Below are 15,779 nucleotides of genomic sequence, written 5' to 3'. Positions count from 1 at the left end.
TTCACAGACCGCTTGGCCATTGTGCAACAAGACTCAATCTCTCTCAAGCCTACCAGTGTCATTTATTGAGTGCAGAAGCATGGATGCTAACTGATATAAGAGAAAGAAACCTCACGTGCATCCACTACCTTTCGTTATATGCACATAATCTAAGCTCACAACAGAAGATTCGAATTATAATAACAATCCTGACCGTGGCCATCACCAAGTGCTCAAAGACCAACTGTAGCTGATCTTCACCAACAGGCTACATAGAATATCTGGCTGTCACCTCTAGGCTTGTTGTGATCCAGGTGATAACCCAGTTTGAGGCCTTGAGCTTCTCAATTGAAGGATGCACACATTTCAAAATAAGCTGGATAGCTCAGGAGGTGCCTGCATGTCAGCAAGACGTCAACAATTTGACTAGCCACAATCTCCTCCAGGCGAAAGCAGCAGGAACTGGGTCCTGCCTACCCTAGGTGCCTGCCGTTCAAGCAAGACATCAACAATTTGATTAGCCACAATCTCCTCCAGCTGAAAGCAGTAGGAACTTGGTCCTGCCTACCCTAAGTAAAACGTCCTTCTATTGGAAGCGTTTTGAGTGCCCATGATCTGCAATAAACCATCAGATGGATACAAGGAATTTCTACAAGGCAGACACAAGCCAAAAAAAGTTCTGATCCCACCATCATCCAATTTAAGTTGTAATTTAGGATTTGATTGTTCAGTTAGGCACAATCAAAATCACTAGCTGCAAATTTTCCTGCCCAAATTCATCGTCTTCAAAATTCCAAGGTAGGAGAAACTTCAGAACATGATTTTTGATAGGTAACGTTTGATTTAGGATATATACCTTTGTAAGACTAGAATATGTCCAATCATACAAATTCAAATTTTTTGTTGTTCTAAAGTCCAAAAATCTACGTTTCATTTAGGATTTGATTGTTCAGTTAAGCACAATCAAAATCACTAGCTGCAAATTTTCCTGTCCAAATTCATCATCTTCAAGAACTGTGCCATTCCAAGCTAGGAGAAACTTCAGAACACAATCCTTGATAGGTAACGTTTGACCTATCACAAAATACTAGGCAAGAAAAATGTGATACAATACATGCTCATTACAAAATTTACTTTGCCTTGACTTATTTCCTTCTACAAGCATAGGTTAAGAACTGCAGCATCTATAAAGCCGAGGCAAGAGAATGCCTGCAAGCTGTCCACCTGCAAATAGTATGCCCTTTTCCCTGGTAAATTATACCCTACATCAATCTACTTTCACAATGTCCATACATGTTGCATGAAGAGCATACCACTGGCTAGGAAATTAACGCATTCACCTGATGATGGCCAGTTCCCACAACTAATTTGCGATGGTCTTCCCCAAGAAACGCTGATGCTGTCACAAAGGGAGGTAGCATCAACCCCATATTGTCCTGTCGAGGCTGCAAACTTTTCCCAAATCACCAGTCATGGAAACAAGAACCAGAACCATTCAAGAGACTAACTATAATACAGACACAATCAAATACTACTATGCATTGGAGAGAATGTCATTTAAAAATTAATATTACCGCTTTTGCTTCCCAAGTCTTGCTTTTGGTCTCCACATTCCACAAATTCACATCAACTCCATCTCTAAGTAAAAATAAAGAAGCAATGTCAAACAATAACTACACTATAACTTGTAAAAAACAGCCAGTACAACAAGGAACACAATCTATTACCCTCCAAAAGCTGCATATTTTTCACTGCCATCGACCCTAATGCATAGTATGCTTCCTGCAAAACATACTTTCCAGCTTTCAGGTATCTCCATAGGTCCATTATGTACTGTATACCAAGAATCACCAAGATCTGCTTCATCCAGGAAGATTCGTTGTAAAGAAACATTGCCGTCCTCCGAGCATGTTAAAATAGATCGCTTTCTGATAAAACCAAAGTAGCCATTATCATTTCAACTTCATGAAAAGACAGTCAAAAGAGAAAAGCTCAGTATTATGTATGCCTCTTTCAAAAAGCATTAACCAGACCAGTACTATTTCCAGCAGTACGCAAAAGTTGAACTTATTACATTTAATTAGCATTCATTGATATCTTTCCACCTAAAGTAGCAAGCTGAACAAATACAGAATCCTACATAGGACTCTCTAACCTGGGGCCACAACCAACGCAATACACATCACAATCCCCATGGTTAAACTCCAGCACAGAAATCTATTTTGTAAAGCATGTAAGAAAATTCCCGCCTTGAAACGATGACTGACGAAGACACAATGCTAGTGGCGACAAAAGCGTCGATGAGCAATTCCTTTGTGCATGGCACTGGGCAGCATGAAGTAGTTGATGCAGATCTGTACCTTGGCAATAAATCTGTACGGGCAAGAGTGAACGTGTTATATGGTGCCTATATTACGAAGTGTACCCCAGATGCGTGTGTATGGATGACCAGCGTTGAGCCACGAATCTGTATGACACTTCCACTGAGGATGCAGATTTGCAACACATTTGTACGCAGGGTTGTACAAGCTACCCAGAAACGATTGACGCAGATACATTGTACGTCTGTACAAATGACTGTTGTTGCAGATGGAGTACGTACGGGGATGTATGGTGTAAGCTTGAAGAGCAATAGGAGTTGAGGCAAAGTAAGGGGAGCATGTGCCTAGAGCAATGAACGTGCTTTGATACCACTGTAAGCTCAAGGAAGCGGAAGGAGATACAAACGTGGAGCTGAACGCTGAAAGCCGTCACATCAACAACTATGAAATGAAAGTACAAAGTACAAAATAAAGGAGAACCCTAGGACAGTGTCCTAGTGGTATCACTAGTTGCCAATTTGTCTTTAGTGGGAACATAAGACAACTCAATATCACCTACTAATAACGCTCTCTGACATAGTGATAGTGAACCTCAATATGCTTTGTGCAAGCATGAAAAACAGGATTCCGTGCAACAATAAAAGCACTCTGACTATCAGTGAAGATGACGGTAGGAGCAGTTTGACATGCACAAAGATCTGCTAGAAGTAGCAACTGTACTCTCCTTCTTGCTGAACCAAGAATCACATGAAGTACCAAGAATAAAACAATTGCCATGAATGTACAGGCCAAGTGTGAGCAAATGAGTATGAATCCTCGAATACCAAGCCCGAGGTACTTGCTTCAATCCATAGAGGGCCTTTTTCAAGCGACATACCTTGCTTTTAGAACCTTCAATCTCAAAGCCAAGAGTGTCATGTGCACGGATTGGTATCTGACGTGTACTAGGTACACAGAACTAGCTCAGGTTAGCCTGGGGAGGCTTAGAGCTAGGCAGGCTTGATTCTCGGGTTGAGTGGCAAGGGTACGAACTATTTATAGGTCTTCGCTATTTTTGGCGCCGGGGCCCGAGTCTATAAAAGAGGCCCAGGGGGTTCGGTTCTCAGTGTGCAGTTGGACGCAAGTTTCGTTCCCAGGTGCCAGGTCTGTTCCTGGATTGAGTCGCGGACGCGCGCCTGCATCTTAGCGTAGCCCAAGGCCCAGTGACAGATCCAGGGCTTCACAGCGCCACCTGGTGGTATGGGACACCAGGCTGGTTTGGATTTGATTGGGAGTTCGTGCCAATAGCTCAGCTCGTGGCTCCAAGGGGACATCTTCTGATTCAGGATCACATCCCGTAGATGTCATGGTTGGGTGGTGAGCAGCCTGCTCAGATCTGATGTTGTGTGTGGTTGTTTTGCAAATCAGGGGTTTCAGGAGTGCTGGGATGTGTCAGTTGGTATCAGAGCCAACTCCTGAGGTAGGAACTTCTGATGCGAGAACTTTTGACGAGTTTTCCTTCCAGGTATGCCCTAAATTTCGAAATCTGTTGCTGCGTTTTTGTTGGCTACCTGGGATAGAAGGGGTGGAGAGATATCTGGGAAAAGGAAGAAGAAAAGGAGAGAGAAAAATCGAGATCCCTGAAGGCCTGTGAGAGAAGGCTAGAGGAAAGGGAGAGAGAGCAGAAAAGCAGGAGAGAGTGGCGAAAAAAAAAAAAGCAAGGGAGGCGTGGAAGAGGCGCCTGGGATGGTACGGAATAGGCTGGGGCAAAGAGAGGCTCGTGAGCCTGCGCAACAGGCTGTGTACAGCCTGCGCAGAAGGCTGCGTACAGCCTGCGCATAGGGCTGCGTGCAGCCTGCGCAGGGGGTGCTTATTTCGAAAAAGCACCCCTCCAAAGCTAGGGGGGCTTGGCCTTTTTTGGAAGCACAGCTTCCAAATAAGGCTGCCCTGCACCCTATATAGGTGGGGGCAGGGTACCAACCTACCCACAAGCCAGCCTAAAGCTTCGAGGCAGCACCTCGATTTCTGCGTCAGCCGACCCTGCCTGCGCCAGCGCTGCCCTGCATCGTGCAGTCAGCAGCATCCGTACCCTGCCAGCGTCAGCCTGCGACAGCCATCGTAGGCTCTGCATCAGCACCGTACGGAATTGTACGGAATACCTGCGTCAGCCCTGCATCTGCTGCTGCGAACCCTGTCTGTGCACCTGTACCTGCAGACTGTACGGACGCCGTACAGCCACGTCAGCAACTGTACGGCCTCCGTCAGCAGCCGTACAGCCACGTCAGCAGACCGTACAGCCACTTCAGCAGCGCGTGCATCCAGTTGCGGGTTCGGAGAGGTCTCGGGATTCGTGGGCTTCCGATTCGCCAGGTTCCAGCATCTCCTTCCGTCAGCATCTTTCGAGACGGTTTTCTTCTGCTCCATTCTCCTCTGTGCTTCGTTTCAGTCAGTTATTTCTCTCAGTTCGTATTCAAATCAGATTTCAGCCATGTCTGATGCTCTAAATCCCGAGTTCACCATGGGAGAGCAGGACTTGGATTACACTCCTGTGGGAGAGGAGGATCAGGGTCTCTATGACGACCTGATAACCAAGTCAGTGAATTTACAACTGCTCTTGATGGCAAATTCGAGCAGGTCAATGCTAATCAATCGGGGTTGACACAGCAACTCCAGGGGATACAAGCAACTCTCACCCTTCTGGCTAGCACTGTACAGGCACTCACGCATGTGGATGCCATGGCTTCAGTGCTAGGCCCGAATATAACTCCAGATCCTTTTCCGGGTGACCAAAAGTCAAGAACAAAGGAAGTAGTTGACACTTGGTTACACAAGTGGCAGGTACACTTCCAATTCCACCCCTATCCAGATGAGAAAAAGATCCAGCTTGCAGCAGGGTTTATGTCAGGTAAAGCCTTGCTATGGTGGAAGGAACTCCAGCCTAAGCCTGATACTTGGACAGATTTTGAGGGGATCTTCAGGAAGGAGTTCCTGAAGAAGGAGAATGACTACGATATCGTTGGCAAGCTCAAGGCCCTCGATATGTCAAAATTAAACTTGACCTTTGAAGTTTATCTTCAAAAATTTAGGGATCTGCAAACCAGGGCCACTAAAATGGATCCAGTGACCTTGTTAGGTTTCTTCAAGGATGGTTTGCCAGACTCCTACAAGTTGCAGATAAAGAACAACAAGTGCACAACGTTGCAGGAGGCCATGACTTATGCGCGTATATATGATGATACCATGGCCAACACCAAAGCAACCACAGTTACCGATACGAGTGGAAAGAACAAACGCAAGTTCTTTCAGCATACGACTGGTATTACGGAGACAAAGTCCACGGACAACGCCTCCAAGAAAAGCTTAACTCCAGCAAAGAATGCTAAAGCCCGTTTCCTTCGCACTCTGAGGCTCAAGAAAGAAGGGCGATGCTTCTATTGCGAGGAGCGGGGCCACACAAAGAATGAGTATCCTAAGCGGAAGAACCAAAAGTTGGTGCTAGGACCGAAGCTCCAGGCGGGTCCACGTACCGCAGCCAAGGGAGCAAACCAAGTCGCGATGACAGGTATTTCAGTGAATGTCATTACCTGCCCACTCTCTTGTAATTGTACTTTCAATACTTCGTTGTTTGGTTCCCATGATCTTTTCCGAGTTTATGGAGAAGTTAGGGACCAACAAGTTCACATTCTCTTTGATCCGGGCAGCTCTCACAATTTTGTTAATTACAAATTTGTGCAGAAGATGGGGCTGTCCACAATACCTAGCGACCACACCTATGAGGTGCAGCTTCCAGCTGAGAAGCAGTTTTGGGATCGCAAGGTTGAAGCGCTTCCCATCCGGATTCAGGCCTACACGGGAGCTCTCACATGTTATGTTATGCATCTGGAGCATGTAGACTTGTTGATCGGGATAGAGTGGTTTAAAACCCACAATATTCAGATCGGATGGACGGAGCATACGCTTTCTTTTGTAGATAAGGACACCCAATTTTGTATTCAGTGTGATCAAATTCACCCTTCTCAGGGGCCTATTCTATCTGCGATGCAGCTTCGGAATATATTAAACAATTCTCATTATGATGTCTATCAGTGTGTTTTGATTCCACTTTCTTCATTTGTTGTTTCGGTAATTACCAAGAATGAATTAAGTGTGTTTGAACACCGAGAATTGAGAATGTTGTTAGATAATTTTAAGGACGTATTCCCAGCTCAACTGCCGGAAGGTTTATCTCCAGAACGGGCAGTAGATCATCGCATAGACTTAGTCCCAGGGGCTCAACCTATCAGTGTACCACCTTATAGGATGAGCCAGGTAGAGGAGGATGAGTTAGCTATCCAGCTTCAGGATTACCTGAATATGGGCTATATCCGCCCAAGTAAATCACCTTGGGGTGCACCTGTCCTCTTAAGAAAGAAGAAAGATTCTTCCTGGAGAATGTGTATAGATTATAAACGATTAAATAAAGTCACAATTAAGAACCGCTATCCTTTACCTCGTTCCGATGATTTGATAGACCGTTTGGCCGGAGCGAAGTATTTCACTAAGATTGATTTGCATACGGGTTATCATCAAATCCGTATCTATGCTGACATCTTGGTATATAGTAAAACGCTTGAGGATCACATAGGACACCTCCGGGTTGTCTTAGTTGTTCTAAGACAGCATAAGCTTTATGCCAAGATGAGTAAATGTGACTTCTTTATGAAGGAGATCATTTACTTAGGACACAAGATTTCTTCTGAAGGTATTAGCATTGATCTGGATCGTATCCAGAAGGTTTTAGAATGGCCTATCCCTCAGACTGTGAAACAACTTCGTTCTTTCCTAGGATTTACGGTATTTCTTCGGAAGTCAGTGCGTGATTATTCACATATCACGGCACCCTTGACCAACATATTGAAAGGTCATGGACGCAGGTCTACCCAGCCGATCTCTTGGAATGATGCAATGAACAAGGCTTTTGAAACCTTGAAGTTTTCTATCAAGGAAGCACCAGTTCTTGCATTACCCGATCCTACCCGGCCTTATGTTTTAAAGGCCGATGCGAGTGATTATGCGATTGGGGCAGCTCTATTCCAAGAGGGCAGACCTGTAGCTTTCGAGAGTAAGAAGCTAGACGACACTTAGTATCGTTGGCCCACACTCGAGAAGGAACTTTATGCTGTAGTGTATGCTCTTAAGGTTTGGAGACACTACTTGTATGGTTCAAAGTTCCTCGTATTGACTGATCATCAGTCAATTAAGTATGTGTGTGATGGATCAGAATTGAGAGGAAGGAAAGCTAGATGGGCAGAATTAATGCAGGATTTTGATTTCGAAATACGTTATCGTAAGGGTTCGTTGAATAGTGTGGCAAATGCCTTAAGTCGAGTTAAGTTTGTAAATGCTTTGTCATTTACGGAAATATCCTCAGACCTATTTCAATCCTTGAGAGGGCTATACGCAACTGATAGTCATTTCAGTTCTTATTGGCAGAGAGTCCAGGATGGGAGCTCCATGGTTGACCAGGACTCAGGGATTGTGCCACCTATGGTACAGGCGGCGGGAGGTCAGTGGATGATTAGGAACGGCTTGCTGTTCCGGAATGAAAAGATTTGTGTGCCTGATGTTTTGGACCTTAAATCCAAGATTCGCTGGACATCCGGGTATACATAGGACTCTGTCTCTTGTGAAGCATACCTTTTATTGGCCTAAGATGCGTGCATTTATTGAGAACTATGTAGTAGGTTGCCGGGTTTGTCAGGTTACTAAGGCAGAACGCCTTAGAAGCGCGGGCTTATTACAGCCTTTACAGGTTCCAGGTAATAAATGGGAAAGTATTTCCATGGATTTTATTACTGGTTTGCCTCGAACGCGCAAGGGTCATGACTCTATTTGGGTCATAGTCGACCGTTTGACAAAAATGGCTAGGTTCTTACCTACTAGAACAACTATTTCAGCTGTTCAGTTGGCTCACGAGTTTGTGGACCACTTGTTCAAGCTGTATGGTTTGCCATCTGGCATAGTCAGTGACAGGGACTCAAAGTTTGCAAGTAACTTCTGGACACTTGTATTTGAGAAGTTGGAAACTACTCTAAGTATGAGTTCCTCGGACCATGCACAATCCGATGGCAGTACAGAAAAGATAGTAGTGATCCTAGAAATGGGAGCAAAAGTCTCCTCAAAGTCAATGCCATGCTGCTGAGCATAGCCCTTAGCAACAAGACAAGCTTGGTAACGGTCCACTGAACCATCAGCTTTCCGTTTGATTTTGTAAACCCACTTAGTTTCAATGGCATTCTTACCAAGAGGCAAATCACACAACTCCCCAATTCAGCTTGTATGGCCTTCATCCAACAATCATTCTGAAAGGCATCTTGATGACATAAGGGTTCCTCATTTCATGCTGTAGCAACCAAAGCATAAGCAACAAAACTAGCATGCTCTTTCCGGACAGCTGCTCTCTTACGGGCTGGCAAAGAAGTATCTTGTTTGCTGTCTTTTAGTGTGTCAAGGAGCCAACAGGGTACCTTTTTGGGCTCCTGAATTTCAGCTCTTTCCTAGTCAAGAGCCCTGTGCAAATGATCATGATCAATGAGAGGCATATCAAGCTGAATTTCTGGCTGCACATGTGGCTGCAAATGACCAACAGATGGAGGAGGTACAACCTCTCCCAAGTATCGGATGGAAACAAAGGCATCAAGCTGTCAAAGATGTCTAGGGCATGTGAAAATCCACACTTTTCGAAAATGCAAATGGGTGCAATGCATGCAGAATTTGAATGCCGATTGGCCCTCCAATGGGGAAGAGCGCCCTCGTGAGAGTACTTGTTTCTTTTTCGACCTACATGCAAGGTGGGAGAGAGATGACGGATGAATGCAATGTGGTAGAAAGAATGCTACGTGAGATTCACAATGAAAGGGTGATACCCTTTCATTAATGTCCCTTGAGATCACTCAAGTTCCATCTTCCCATTTACACCTACCCTTAGCCTATGACCCATGCACCTACCATTCAATGCACTCTAATGCACCCTTTCCCTTCCCTATTGCCCCTAGGACCTAGACACGTGTGTGCACATCTTTATTACTAATCATTGGCCAATGTTACATAGTTTTGGCAGTACTATTTACACCGCTTGATCGATCATAAATACAAACATATAACCGCACCATCAAATTGGCGCCTAACAATAATAAAGTTCTAATGACTATTAATTAACTAAATAATCATTTCTCTTGTCATGACACTCCCTCCTGCTTGAATGAGCAGAAGTCCTCTTCTGGATTATTGCTTGTCTCTTCCTCTTACGTGCACTTTCTCTTGTTACTTCTGCCATTGCATCGCCTCTTTGTAATCTACGAGTATCTGTGGAAAATCTGTAAAGAACTCTTCTTCCATCCATTGTGCATCACTAGCTGGCTGGTTTTTAAACTTCAGTAAATACATATATCTCTTCTTTCCACGAGTACTCTTCTCTTTATGGTACACGATCTGTTCCGGAGTAAGAACTTCAGTCCCATCTTCAAGTTCAGGTTCTTCTTGATGCTGAGTATCCAAAAGCGCAGAAGTATCGCCATGGTATCTCTTCAAATTGCTCACATGAAAGATGTTCTTCATACGCCAGTGGGCTGGTAACTTCACCTCATACGCTCTGGATCCTTCTTTTGGATATAAAGCTGCTGAAATCTGAAATGGACCATAAAACTTCGGTGCTAGCTTGACATGTTTGGTACTTCCTCTCACTGACTTGATTCTTCTTTTATCAATCTTCAATAAAACCCAATCATCCTCCTTGTAATAAACTTCTTTTCTTTTTTTATTGGCTGCCTTGGATTGTTGAACCTGGGCCTTCTTAATATGTTCTTTTACCTGCTCAATAACCTGTGACATATCCTCAGCAAACTGGTCAGCAGCAAAAATTCGCTCCCCCAAGTGTGTTATTGGAGTGGGTAAACATTGCCCATAGATGATTTCAAATGGGGCTTTCTTGGTGGAAGTATGTACAGTGTTATTATAAGCAAACTCTAACATGGGTAAGAACTCTGGCCACCTTCTAGGTTGATCATGGACATAAGCTCGAAGTAAAGTAATTATGGTTTGATTGGCATTCTCACTTTGTCCATCTCCTTGAGGATGGAAGGCTGTAGTAAATTTCAGTTTGGTTCCAAGATTCTCTAATAAAGCTGTCCAAAAGTTGCTAATGAAACGGCCATCATTATCGGATACAATGGATTTTGGTAACCCATGTAACCTGAAGATTTCCCTAATGAATAACCTTGCTGTTTCAGGAGCAGACAACTCTTTTTTACAGAGGAATAAAATGAGCTTGTTTACTCAGCCTATCTATAACAGTGAAAATCTGCTCAAACTGACCAACCTTGGGGAAACCAGACACCATTGTAATGTGTTCCCACCTTTCCGAAGGAAAAGGCAAAGGCTGCAAAAGACCAACGGTCTTACTTGTGTCAGATTTAATGCGCTGACATACGTCACATTGTTGAACAAAGGTCGAAACTTCTTTGCGAAGTTTAGGCCAATGGAAGTATCTCTCAATATTGTCAATGGTCCCTCTAATGCCTCTATGTCCAGAATATGGACTCGCATGTAACTCACTCATGACTAGATTTCGAAATGTTTTGGGTACACATATGGCACGTCCCAAAAATAAGTATCCTTCCACGATGGAATAAGCCTCTAAATCCCCGACCTCATTACACTAAATCTTCCCATAAATGTCAGCGAAGTCCTCATCTAAAGGATAAGCTTCAACCATTGCTCCTAATGATTTCTCCTTAATCACAAAAACGTGATTAACTTGGGGCCGTCTACTCAAAGCATCAGCTACTAAATTCTCCTTTCCTGGCTGATATTCGATATTTGGTTGCCCAAAGGATTGAATATATTCAGCCCATTTGATTTGCCTTGAAGAGACAATGGGTTGAGAGAACAAGTGCTTGATACTTTGATGGTCAGTCTTAATCTTGAAAGCAGAACCATATAAATAATGCTTCCATAACTTTAGAGCATGAATGACTGCCAATAACTCCTTCTCATACGTGATATATTTCAATTCATCCCCTTGAAGTTTTCTACTCTCATAAGCAATGGGATGCCTTCCTTCCATCAACATTGCCCCAATCGAGGTACCACTTGCATCCGTACATACAACAAAGAACTCTTTGTCCATGTCCAGAAGTCACTGGTGCAGTCACCAATGTTCTCTTAAGCTCCTCAAAAGCTACTTGGTGAACCTCTCCCCACTCATACAAGGAATGCTTCTTCAACAAATCTGTTAGTGGGGAAGCAAGACGTGCAAAATTCTTAATGAATCTGCGATAATAACTACACATCCCTGGGAAGGATCTCCGCTCATGTATGTTTTTGGGTATTGGCCATTCAATTATGGCCTTGACCTTTTTAGGGTCAACCCGAATTCCCTCGGCAGACACAATGTGTCCCAAATACTCTATTTCTGTCTTGAAGAACTCACTCTTCTTGGTATTTAGGAACAATCGATCCTTCCTTAGGAGCTCCATCACCTTAGCAAGGTGATCCTTATGCTCTTCCTCATTCTGGCTGAACACTAAAATGTCATCAAAAAAGACTATGACAAATTTTCCCAAGTAGGGTCGCAAAACCCTTCTCATCAGCCTACTAAAAGTGGCTGGAGCATTAGTTAAGCCAAAAGGCATGACCAAAAACTCATAATGTCCAATGAGAGTGCGAAAAGCAGTCTTATGTTCATCCCCAGCTTTCATACAAAGTTGATGATAACCAGATTTCAAATCCAATTTGCTAAAAACTTTAGCACCTTTAAGCATATCCAATAAATCATCCACTCTTGGAATCGGATACCGGTTCTTAATCGTAAGTTTATTCAAAGCACGGTAATCTATACACATACGATATGATTCATCCTTCTTCTTAACCAATAATACAGGTGCTCCAAATGGAGAACTGCTTGGTCGAATCAGGCCTTTTTGCAACAGATCTTCAATTTGTTTTTCTACCTCCTCCATTTCTATCCTGTTCATCCTATATGGGGCTCTACATGGAGGAGAAGCTCCTGGCTCTAAGTCTATGGCATGATCATCTTCTCTCTCCATAGGCAATTCGAATGAGTCATCTCTTGAAAATCGATCCTCATAAGCTCTAAGGAACTCATTTCTCTTCCGATCTTCTTTTGAGATATGAAGATCTCGTGAATCCCGTATATACACAAGATTACAATCTACCCCTCTTTTTACCAATCTTTTCGCTTGGGTAGGAGTAATCAATGGAATTGTATACACGTCCCGATCCCCTACGATCCTTATGTTTTCATCCTTATATACAAAGCAACAATGATGAGTATGAGGATGAATAGCAGGGTTAAAATCATACCGCCATGGTTTACCTAGAATCATGTCAACGTCTTGTAAAGGGGCTACTAGAAAATCCCTTCGATCTCTATATTTTTGTATACGAAAAGGAATATTTCGTACTATGGATGTGTCTTCTTCATTGTGTCCCCTAAAAGCTCCTGAGAGCGACATGTTTTTTATAGGTTCTGGTTTAAGATGGAGTAATTTTGCCAATCTATCACTTACTAAGTCATAATTACATCCATCATCTAGGAGAACCACTATTCTCTATCCATTCACGAATCCATACACCTTAAAAAGATCATGAGGCCCAAATGTATTGGCTGAATGGACAGCATTCACTATTGGCTCAATAGTCACAGTAGATTTCGAGGGTGACAAGGTAGAAGCCTCACCCTCCTGCTTGGATGCCTTGGCTTTCCCTTTTACTGAATTCCTCTTGGCAATCTTAGCCAAGAGAACGGGACACTTATGCCATACGTGCCCTGGCTTATGTTTCTTACAACCGAAACATTTTCCTTCCTTGATCAACTTCCTCTTCTCTTCGTCAGTCATAGAAGGAAATGGCACCCATCCAGGACGTGATTGGCTGTTCACATTCCTTACAAGAGCTTTACCCTTCCCTTTATTATTCTTAAACCGGTTTGGTTTCCTAAAAGTGGGTATATTATTGGTCTTAGATGATGACCCATACTCCTTATTGAAGCGTTTACGAGAATTCAATTTTCTCTCGGCTATTTCAGCCAGCTTAGTGAGGTTAAACATTTCAACCTCGTACCTTACTTTTGAGCTTAAAGCTGCTAAATACTTCTTTCTCCTATCTTCCTCACTCTTTTCGGGTAACTCTAGAGAGAGTTTCCAAAATCTGGCTGTAAAATCTGCATTACTCTCATTATCGAACTGCCTAAACCTCTCCCAACGAAAGGTTAGGTTCTCTTCATGCCTCGGTGGCATGAAAGTGGTTTTCAGTTGCTCCACAAATTTAGCCCATTCATGAATAGGCTCTTTTCCTGTTTGTGACAAGGACCACCACATTAGAGCATCCTTCTGCAGATGCAATGTGGCAAGAGCAAGCTTCTCTTGCTCGGTCTTGTCTTGATGGGCAAAGTATAGCTCAAAATGACGAATCCAATTGAGGATTTTGTCAGCCTCCCTTGCCCCATCATATTTGGGGAACTCAATTCTCTCTCGCGGTTGGAATTTGGACCTCTTAGAAGGGTTACTCAACTCTTCATCCCCGAAGTTTAAAGTCCTCTTAGTCCCTAATCTTGTCATAATGGACTGCTCAATCATATTGCTAAGCTGGAAAACCAGCTTATCAACAGGAGTCTCCTCTGTTCCTCTTGCACTTGGATTAGAATCCATGTGTATTGGGTTTTGAGTTGAAGGCGTGAACTCATCACCTTGTTCTTGGCTGGTCTCATTTCTTCTTTCATTACGAAAGGAGAACTCCCTATCAGTAGGTTCTTGAAGGAGAGACTGCTGTAAATCTATTTGTGGGTTATCATACTCAAGATGTGTATAACTCTCACCTAATCCATCCTCTTCAAGAGGGGGTGAAGGTGTTCTTTCTCTCTCTCCTTGGGGTAATGGAGGAAAAGGAATAAGTTCATTGTTATATGTCCCTTCCCCTTCCATTCTTTCCTTTTATTAATACAAGAGAGAAAATGTCTTGCTGTAATTTCAAAAAAGAAGGTTTATTTTACAGCAAACTTCAAGTGTTGTAGAGGTGGTGGTACTTATCCGACTCCCGCTTCGTTTGTGTTGAGAAGACACTTAAAATGACCTCCTTTCCCTGCTCTTTCAAGCTTTTCTTCTTATATTTCTGCTGTAAACTGGTACGCTCCGTTTGGGCTTCTCGTTTTGAGCGGATTGGAGCTCTAGATACCGTTATGGGGGGTACTTGATGGGTGGATCACTCCCTTAAAATCTTATTCCAATCCGACTTCCCGTTTGGGTAGAACGGGGATCCCTTTTTCTCATGGTTTAAGGGTAAATTCACATTTGGGGGGGGGGGGGGGGGGGCGCCAAATCCCCTCCGTGAGGACACCCCGTTCACCGTTGAAGGCCAAAATTTTTCAGAAAAATCCCTTGTCTCAGAACCTCGAGATCGGTCAATCGTGATCCTTTTCCGTCAACCTCTCTTGCGACTTCCGTCGTTCGCAACTGTCGCCCTCTTCTCATCCCGCTCGTGGATCGTCGCCGCTCTGATACCAAATGTGAAAATCCACACTTTTCGAAAATGCAAATGGGTGCAATGCATGCAGAATTTGAATGCGGATTGGCCCTCCAATGGGGAAGAGCGCCTTCGTGAGAGTACTTGTTTCTTTTTCGACCTACATGCAAGGTGGGAGAGAGATGACGGATGAATGCAATGTGGTAGAAAGAATGCTACGTGAGATTCACAATGAAAGGGTGATACCCTTTCATTAATGTCCCTTGAGATCACTCAAGTTCCATCTTCCCATTTACACCTACCCTTAGCCTATGACCCATGCACCTACCATTCAATGCACTCTGATGCACCCTTTCCCTTCCCTATTGCCCCTAGGACCTAGACACATGTGTGCACATCTTTATTACTAATCATTGGCCAATGTTACATAGTTTTGGCGGTACTATTTACACCGCTTGATCGATCATAAATACAAACATATAACCGCACCATCAAATTGGCGCCTAACAATAATAAAGTTCTAATGACTATTAATTAACTAAATAATCATTCTCTTGTCATGACAGGGCATCAACGGCCTGTTTTTGACAGTCCAGCAAACGCATAGTAAAAGATTCATCAAACACAACATCCCGACTGACAAAACACTTGCCCATGCAGGGCTGATATAGCTTATAGCCCTTGCTTTAAATTTTGCTAGCACGCACCCCGAGGCGAATCCGTACACAACATTAAATGATCTGTACACTCCCAAAATGGCCCATACAAGTGACACGTGTGAGCGTAACAGGTCCGTACAGTCTCGAAATGCTCCATACAACACTGCGCCTGCCTTAAATGTGTCCGTACAGGTGTATAGATTTCGTACAGCAAGCCGTACAGTTGTACAGATTTCGTACAACAACAAAAACCTCACACGTGTGGTCGAATTTACTGCAGCACGCTGGAAGATGCTCCAAAATGCAACTCCCTTCGCGGTGG

The 15,779-nt window shown here is 43.6% G+C and overlaps 1 protein-coding gene across 2 annotated transcripts in view; it reads right to left on the bottom strand.

Moving 5' to 3' along the window:
- Nucleotides 1–15,779, bottom strand: part of LOC147880916 (Transducin/WD40 repeat-like superfamily protein) — a 62,427-nt gene that overhangs the window by 35,280 nt on the left and 11,368 nt on the right. Inside the window, exons 5-7 of one of the 2 annotated variants that reach the window (XM_087369799.1) lie at nucleotides 1,707–1,907; nucleotides 1,554–1,617; nucleotides 1,320–1,424 (exon numbers count right to left, since the gene is read on the bottom strand). In XM_087369799.1, coding sequence (XP_087225925.1) covers nucleotides 1,320–1,424; nucleotides 1,554–1,617; nucleotides 1,707–1,907 — 370 coding nt within the window. Of the gene's footprint in view, nucleotides 1–1,319; nucleotides 1,432–1,553; nucleotides 1,618–1,706; nucleotides 1,908–15,779 lie in introns of both variants that reach the window. The other variant, XM_087369801.1, reaches the window with a different exon arrangement.

This window comes from Dipteris shenzhenensis, chromosome 31 (assembly GCF_047967505.1).
Source record: "Dipteris shenzhenensis isolate YYH24624 ecotype China chromosome 31, Dip_SZ_1.0, whole genome shotgun sequence".
NCBI classification, from domain to species: Eukaryota; Viridiplantae; Streptophyta; class Polypodiopsida; order Gleicheniales; family Dipteridaceae; genus Dipteris; species Dipteris shenzhenensis.
The sequence above is the reverse complement of the archived record's forward strand: the minus strand, read 5'-3'. Positions and strand labels throughout refer to the sequence as shown.